This window comes from Nestor notabilis, unplaced genomic scaffold, assembly GCF_000696875.1.
Source record: "Nestor notabilis isolate BGI_N333 unplaced genomic scaffold, ASM69687v1 scaffold17748, whole genome shotgun sequence".
NCBI lineage: Eukaryota > Metazoa > Chordata > Aves > Psittaciformes > Psittacidae > Nestor > Nestor notabilis.
The window spans coordinates 4,891-13,626 of NW_009938919.1; the positions used below are offsets into that span (position 1 = coordinate 4,891).

The window sequence follows — 8,736 nt, forward strand, 5'->3', positions numbered from 1 at the left end:
GTGCTGTGCCTACAGCCTTGTCAGCACCCGATAACGTGGTCGTGCTCTTGTTTGTGCCTTCACAAATGACTTTGCCTGCAATAACATGAAGCGATTAACCTGAACTTGGCTTGCGACCCACTTCTCTTCTCTGGAGCTGCTGGACCCTGCCCTGCGTCGGTGCAGCTGGTCCTTCTCTTAGTTACAGTACTTAGCTTCCTATTGAGTTTCATCCTATCTCTTTTTTTCCCAGCCCATTTCTCCAGCCTACCAAGAGAATGGTGAATTCTCCAACGCGCGCTTCCATCTCCTCTAGCTTTCCACCTTGCAGCTGCAGGAAGCACTATAGCAGTGCCAGAAGTGTTCAGTGAAATGTGGACTAAACCTGGAGCCACCACCTGGGTATCCCCAGGAGACTTTGCTTGATCTCGCCTCTGACACCTCCCACAGTGAGAGATCCGTGCAGTTTTGTGCCTGTGCCATAGAGGTTCACCACCAGTATGTTTCCCAAACTGGCTTCTGACACATGGAGACATGTTTAAAAGCTGAGCTGAGACTCCTGAAGCCCACATGTCTGTGTGTCTTCTGGAGGAAGTTGGGTTGATCTCATGCAACTTGGCCTCAATAGATCCCTGCTGGCTATAGCCCAAGTTGGGTTTGTTTCTGGCCTGTTTGTTCCAGGATTTTCCAGGAACCCATGTCTAGAGGGTGAGTTGGACATGTGGGTTCCCCTCCCGTCCTCTGTCTCATCACTCCTCCCTTTCTCTGATTGTTATGGTTTCCCCACACGTGGCTTTCTCAGCCCTTGAGCTGGGTCCTGGAGACTTCTTGGCAGCGAGGTACCTCTGGTATCTCTGCCTCCATTTCCAGGGTAAGGTCTTCTCCCTGCGTGTCTTCCAGCTCTGGCCACGGACTTTTATATTAATATTTCAGGCGTGCGAGCCAGCTCGTCACGTCTGCTGTGCCAGTTAAGTTGTAATCATGCCCCTAATGAAGCAGTTGCTGAGCTCGTGCTGAAAACCTTTGCTAGCTTATTCCAGTCCCTCCTTGCTGGCTCACTGGCTCTTGGCTCTGTGTCACAGGGGACAGAAGGGGACATCAAAAACACCCCAGTGATTTTCTTATTTAAATGAAAATTCCTTTCTTCTTTTTTTTTTTTTTTTTTTTAAATTTTGGTTTTTAATTTCAGCAGAATGCTTTCTTTTATCATTTTTATTTCAGCAGAATTAAAGCTTAAAAACCTGCTCTGAGGTTTTGTTGAAACCTTTGCTGCTGCCTCCTCTGGAAAGCATCTCCCTCCTTGGCAGACCTTGCACTATTCCCATTCTTTGCTCAGCTTCTCCAGCAGCATCTGTGCTTTTCCTCATCCCCTCAAGCCTCTTTGTACCTACACAGGTCCCTGTGCTTGGCTGTCACTTGTCAGTCACTCAACTGTCAGTCATCCCAGCTGTCAACCCAGTACTTCTGGGCATTCCTAGTATTTCCAGGTAGGCTGGGGAGTTGTATTTGCCCAGACTCCTGATTTTCCAGACCCCCATGTGCCCTTGGGTTCTGGGAAGGCTGGGGTCAGGCCAGAGGGATTTGCAGCCACTTAGCACTGCAGGACGTTCCTCTTTCTCCTCTGAAGCTTGTGTTATAGAAACATGCAGGACTGATGTTATTCTCTCCTATTTTGGTAGTGTAATAGCAATCAATGAAGCTTAATGCTTATTAGGAGCTTTTGTCTCCTGCATGAGGCTTCCTGGGTGTATAAATGTCTCTTTTTCCCCTCCTTTTCCGCCTTGTGTTTGCAATAACCACAGATGCTGCCAGAATGAAACAGCCACTCTCAACAGGGAAAGGGGCTAAAAATATCAGAGCATCTTTGGGTGGCAACAGCAGGAGTAGGCTGAGCTCCCAGCCAGCGCTGTGAGAGAATGAAGGTCTGCTCTGGGAACAGGGAGAGCCATGTGCCTTAGTGCTGATGGAGGGAGAAAGGTGGTTTGCTGGCGGTGGGGTTATGCCAGCAAACCTGTGTGTCCCCTAAAATGCCATTAACGACTGATGTGCCTTCACTGGGGTGTCTTTGTGCCCTTTGTATGCACTGCTGTTCTCAGGGTGTCAGCTGGCAGTTCTTTCTCGTTTGTGCGTCTTCTCTCCATGGGAGGGAAAGCCATGGAACATCTTTCTGCTCAAGGCAGGCTTTGAGCTGACGGTGGGGCAGATATATGTCAGATGTGCCAGTGGGGGGACAGGCAAGAGTTCCCTGGGGGGCTCCTCAGGACATCCCTGTCTACCTTTCTGCCTGCATCATCATCAGTGTTTGTGCATGGGGACAAATCCATACCCATTCCTTCTCCCTGGAGACTGGGGAGCTGTCTCCAGGGGTTGGAAAGCACCCCTGGTGTCCCTTGAGCAGGTGTTGGGTAATGTCGAGGCTCCCCCCGAGGTGATGCTGGGGGGCTGTGCCAAAGGGTGGTACCCACTGCTGGTGGGGCTGAGGCGGAATGGGTACAGCCCTTGCTGGCAGGAGGTGTCTTGTCCAGCACCTTTCAGCTGCTGTAGGGATGGCTTTCTTTGCAAAGTGCCTTGAAGTGGGTGCTCTCAGGCTCCAGGGACCAATGCAGGGCTCCTTCCTGCTGTAGGCAGCTCCAGCACGGTGGTCAGTGATGGGCAGGCAGCACAGCAAAGTGCTGGTGGCAGGGAGCTGCTGGCGGCAACTCCAAGTACAGATCCTGGCGTGGACTAAGGGGCCTATGCCCAGGTCTCTGATCTTTGCAGCGTTGGTTTCTTTAGTGTTTCTAACAAGCACAGAGCTGCCTTGAACTCACAGGACTCCTTGGCTGTGCGCCACGTCCAGGAAAGAGCTCAGGCATGTAATGGGGCTTTTGGGCTCTGCCAGGCTGGGAGATGCTCCTCCCTGAGGGGCTCTGCCTCTCCAAGCTGCATCTCTCGGGCATTTTCTTCCCATGTAGCATGTCCCAGGTGAGATGGGAGCTCTGCACCGGTGATGCATTCAGGATGGGCAGATTAAGGCTCTAACACTAGTTGTAGGCTGCCCCTTCAACATCCACTGCCCGCTGTTGCTCCCTGGTAGGATGCCAAAGACCAGTTGCTGGTGCCTGGTGCACAGGGAGGAGGGACGAGGAGGAAGGTGGCTCCCCAAAAGCCTTCTGCAACCAAAGCCCCACCAGCTCTGGAGCAAAACCCTGGAACCATTGCCTTTACTTGCTGCAGGGGCTCAGTTTCAAACCAGAGCCTCCAGTCCGGAGTCATGCTGGTCCCCAGCCACCTCAGGAGCAGCATCCCTGACATGTGTCACGAGCCCAGGATGTCACAACCTGTCTGGACATCTTCCAGCCACCCTCCATATCCAAACCCTGCCGTTTTGTGAAGCGAACAAACTTGTCACTTGAGCTCTACCCGCCTGCACCGGCCAAGCCATCATCTAAATTTGGGTGATTATGTTCACGCAGGCCAAGTATCAAGTTCTCTGGATCACATGTGCTCCCAGCTGCTGTTTAACTCTGATGCCCCCAGGGAGACGCAGCACTTTGCTCCCAGCTGTTTGGGTTTTGTGTTATTATTTTTATTACCATTTTTTGGGCAAAGACAGATTTTTTTAAACTATTTTTAAATCTCTCTCCTGCCAAGGTGCTCCCCCAGCCAGTGCCGAGCACCCAGTGCCTGCTTCCACTGCCACATCTCATCACCATGTTTCTGGTTCTTTCAGCCACCACGGAATTAAGGGACTTTTTTGCCAAAGCCCGAAACGGTTCAGTTCGGCTCATCAAGGTCGTCATTGAGGACGGTAAGTGCAGTTTTTAAGTGCTTTGATTTACACCATCTCAGTTCAGTTTCACCTCTCCTCTTTTCCCCTTTGCCGCTGTGCTGCCAGCTTGTGTTTTTGGAAACCCCAAGGAAAATGCTGCTGGGGCTCTCTGGCATGTGGCAGCCCAGACCTGAAGTACAAGCCCAAAATGTGAGTGTGCTGGTGAGCAACAGCTATTGGAGCCCTGGGGCAGCTCCAAGATGGGGAGCAGCAACTTTGCTAGTGTCTGAGATCAGAGCTGGGCTGTGGGGGACTTTTGCTGCTGCTGTGCCAAATTGCATTACGGGAGCCCTGCAAGAATGGCGGGTGGCATGGGACCTTGGTCAGGGGTGATGTGCAGCATCTTCCTCCTTGGACGTGGCATCCCTTACCAGGCAAGGCGATGCTCAGGGCAGGGATGGGCAGGTGGGCTCAGCACAGGACACGGATTGCATCCCACAAGGGATGCTACACTTTGAAACCCATCCTGTCCCAGGCTCTGCTCCCATGCACGGGGCTGCTCCTAGCCCAGTTTGGTGGCACCAGCCTGCCCACATTTGTCCCGTGCCTTTGGGTGGCCTCTACATCTATCAAATAAACAAGTGGAGCAAAGCACTGATTGAACATCCCAGCAGGGAGCCTCCGTGGTGTAGGTTTTCCATCACCTCAGCCTCATACAATTGCATATGAGTGACTTGTTTCTCAAGGCAGCAGGGATGTTAATGTCCTGCCAAGCTGCTGTCATCACCTCCCTTGGGTCGGCCACCAGAACATCGAGGTGGACATGGTCATAAGGAGCCCGTGCTGGCCTTTGGAGGGGCTGCAGAGGCCCATTTCGAAGAGTAGCATGGCTTGAAATGTGTGGGGCACATCAGCAGGGCCAGTGCAGAGTTCACTGGTGTTGGCTTTGGCCCTGGCATCATCCATGTGTTAGGATGTGATGCCTACGTTATTTGTCTGGAGCATCTTTGACAACATTTTTGCTTTCTTGGCTCCTTTTGCTTTTAAAAAGTGGGAATTGGGTTTGCGTTAAGGTAAGTCACAGATGCCCTAAGCCTGGACTTACGGTCCTAGAGCTTGTGCCGCTGACTTTGGGTTGTGGCCAGTGATGCCAGCAAGGGAGACTTTTTACTTTCAGTTGAAGCCACGTCCCACCATCTCAACTCAGGCTGAATGGGATGTATTTATCTGTCCAATGTGTCATCATCATGCTTCATGGTCCAACCTCATTTGACCGTGCTTTGTGCTTCACAGTCGGGCTCTTCCACCCTTCCCGCTTCTTTCCTCTGGCCTAGACGAGCCATGGGCAGTGCTGGAGGAGCTTGAGTGTCTGCAGAAGCTTCTGAGATGCAGCAGAGCCTGAGGCAGCAGGTGAAAGGAGGAGAGCTGGGAACACCTCTGTGCTGAAGGGCTTGTCCTGCTGGGGACAAGGTGGTGGTGGTCCCAGCAGCCTGGCACAGGGACCTTCCATCTACCTGCCCACATGACTTGGAACAAGGTGCTTGGCCTCTGGGCCACCATCTTTCTGTAACACAGGGGCCATCAGCCTGCCGCTACCCACCAGAGAGGGACCTTTGAGCAGTAATAAGTGGCCAGGCAGATGTCAGAGCCAGATGGACAGACTTGAGCAAGCAGACCCCGGATGGGATGTGTCCCGGGATGTGTCCCAGGCTGTGCCCCAGTGGCATGTCAGCTGCCTTGCCTGCACAGGGGATGTGGAAGAGGAACCTCTAGCTCTGCTCGATGGCTTGCAGAGGACCTTCTGCCCTATTTGTCTTGGGGCATTTTGGAGTAAGTATCAGTCAGTGGAAGGAGAGGAAGATGGTACAAGGAGCCTTATGGCAGATGCTCAGTGTCTGGGGTCCCCAGCGCAGCTATGGCTGAGCAACCCTTTGGGAACTCTTTGATGTTGCCTTTGGGGACCTGCTGAGGTTGGAAGGAGAAGGAGTGGTGGGGAGCAGGATGTGCACCAAGGGTCAGCAGTGGTTTCCTTGTGTGAAAGTAACTGGGAGTCCAGCATGGTTTTCGGTGTAGGGCATTTCAGAGCCAGGCAGCCTGCCTGCAACGAGTGCTGGGGCCACCTCAAGGGCTGGAAACACGCTCCCAGCTGCGCTTTGTCCAGCACCAGTGCCCTGCAGAAATGGAGCCTGAAACAGCCCGTGCTGACAGTGATGCTTTGCCCGAGGGCGGCTGCTCTGGGTTTGCCTTTCCCAGTGCTTCCCAGAGAGGAAAATTTGGCCCTAAATGGGCTGAGCTGAACTGCAGAGAGCCCAGTGGCAGGCAGGGGAATAATCGGCTCCTCCAGCCCAGGGGAAAGCAGCCTGGGAATAGCCTGGAGTGACTCGGCATGATTGCCTTGTGGGTGAGGTGTTGGGATGTTTGGCAGATACATACCCGTGAACTACCAATGAGTTTGGCCAGATGAAATTCCTTGCAGTCTTTTTGGGATTCCAGGTCTTTGTGATGCACAGATCTGTTTACAAAGCTTTATTTTAGGGGTATATTGAGGGTTTTACACTTCTCTTTCTCAAAACAGGTAATTTTGCTGAAAGTAAAGTGTTTTCAGCACCTTTTTCTCTGCTGTCCTTGTTACTCTACTGGTAATATGTGCTTTTGTGTGCAAATAATTATGAGTTCAGTGTATGATGGCAGATTCCACAACGCTGGGCAGGGAAGGGCTACACTGCTGTTGGCAGGGGAATGCCCTGCTTGGATAGAAAGAGTAATTCATTCCAAACTCTTTATTCTTCAACTATTTTCCTTAAATCTTTCCTGCCATGGGGTTTGGAGCTGTTGAACTGGGTAGGTTAGGAGGGAGAGTCCCCAGCCAGGGGTTCCCTGGCTCCCAATGGGCAGTGGGGCAGAGGTCCAGGCAGGATGCGTGCCAGGCTCAGCATCCCCTCGAGTGCCAACTGTCCAAGGCCCCAGTTCGTTTTGCTTTGGCACCTCTGGACTTTTCTACATCTTGTTCTGAGTCCAGACATCTCCCACCCAAGACCTTTCTGCATCTAAAAATAGAATAAAAATACAGGCTGTTTTCCAGCAGCCTGTGCTGATAATTTCCAGCTCCATCACTTTTCATCCAGCCATCCCAAAGCATCGTTTGACCCTCACAAGGGGGGTTTTCATATTCATAGGATGCCAGTACCAGGGTTTCAATCTCAGCTGAGCACTGCCTGGCTCATGGGGTTCCTAGCCCCACCAGTGCTTGCATAGCAGCTGAAAAAAACTCCTCCAGATACTTGAGCTTCTACCACGTGTGTGAAATATGTAGGTCATTTGCAGAGGTTGGGGCTCTCCGGGCAGCATGGTCCCTCCCCAGAGTGGGGTCTCTGGGACATCCCTGGTCCTCTCACACATGGGCTTTGGGTGTCAGCTCTGATTTTCACCCATCTGAGGTTATGGGGAATTCAGTGAGAGGAGCTTTGGCTCATTGTCCTGACTTTTGCTATGGGACCTTTATTTTTCTTAACATCCCAAATCTAGGTAGTTCCTCATCTCCCTGATGAGCTATTCTAGTGCCCCCCGAGCTTGTCCGGGTGAGACAGAGGTCTCGTGTTCCCTTGTGAGCAAGTTGGGGACTACATGGATGGAGGGAGCAGGGCAGAAGAAGGCTATGGATGGTCACCACAAAGGAGACCTCAGCAGTGAGGAGCAGGGGAAGGGAGGAGATGGTTGACAGGAGGCAGTGGGATACTGGCAGAAAACCAGGCCCAGCACAGCAGCCACAGCCCCAGTGGCATCTCCTGGGGGTCACCCCTGGGGATGTACGCTGCTGCACATGGCTCGAGATCATCATTTGTTCTTCTGCAGGATGGCATCTTTGTCTGTGCTGGAGCTGCACTGAGCCCTTAGATGAGCCACCACGTGGTCCTGCGGGGTGAGCTTTGCTTTCATCTAACACCGTTTTTTCCATCTCTTTCCAGAACAGCTTGTGCTGGGAGCCCACAAAGAGCTGTCCCGGCGCTGGGACGCTGACTATGATGCCTTTGTGCTGCCCTTGCTGGATGAGCAGCAGCCATGCTACATGCTGTACCGCCTGGACAGCCAGAATGCTCAGGGCTACGAGTGGCTCTTCATCTCCTGGTCCCCCGACAGCTCCCCGGTGAGCACCACACCGCACTGTGACACCACAGCATGGGGACATGGGTGTGCTCTGGGAGGTGGAGAGTGGAGGAGATGCTGGCCAAGCTGACTTTGCACTGAGGCTTAGGAGGGTTGTTTACACTCTCCATCACTGTGCCAGGTTAAGAAGTGGAGACTGCTTTGGGATGGGGGAGATCTTTAAGACACAGTACACTGGGACTGTGTCTCTGTCCCCTTTGCAGTGCTCTGTGAGGAGGTGGAGGGACTGGGATGTGGAGGGGAAGCGGTGTGGACCATAAGGCTGGGATGGAGACGTCCCACAATGGTTCTGGCCAAAAGCAACACAGGGAAGAGCTGGTGCTGGCAGTGGCTCACCTGGCCGTGTGTCCTGCCTGGCCCTGCTCTGCATGAGGGCTGACACACAGTGGCTGCAGGCCCGGCTCTGGGCTTGGCTCCAAAATCAGCCTTAAAAAGGGCCAGGTAGGCTGCTTCCCTTGGAGCTGCATGTGGCCAGGCCGGCATTGACTGCTGCTGGGTGCCTTGTGGGGATGGAGATGGTGTGGAGAGCGGGCACCAAAGGGCTGATTGGATGGAGGCTGGTTTAGAGGATGCCAGCAGTATGGCTTGGAAAACACTGTCCTCTTGAGCACATCTCCATAATGGGCTTTCAGTGGGATCAAGATTTACTGCTGTATTAACATGTGTGCATGTCTCATGTATATATATATGTATATGTATTTATACACATACACACATACCTATATATGTATTTGTATGTATTTTATACGATCTATATAGATTTATTGCCAAGTCAATACATGCACTTGTCATATATATAAATATATTTTTGTTAGAGGACTGGAGCACCTCCCGTATGAAGA

At 52.4% G+C, this 8,736-nt stretch overlaps 1 protein-coding gene across 1 annotated transcript; it reads left to right on the forward strand.

Moving 5' to 3' along the window:
* Nucleotides 1-3,691: 3,691 nt before the first annotated feature.
* Nucleotides 3,692-7,874, forward strand: LOC104409671 (twinfilin-2-like; the record flags this gene model as incomplete). The annotated part of the gene is made up of 2 exons (XM_010019605.1): nt 3,692-3,769; nt 7,696-7,874. Coding segments are annotated over 2 exons (257 nt in total), but the record flags the coding sequence as incomplete, so codon positions are not given.
* Nucleotides 7,875-8,736: the final 862 nt, after the last annotated feature.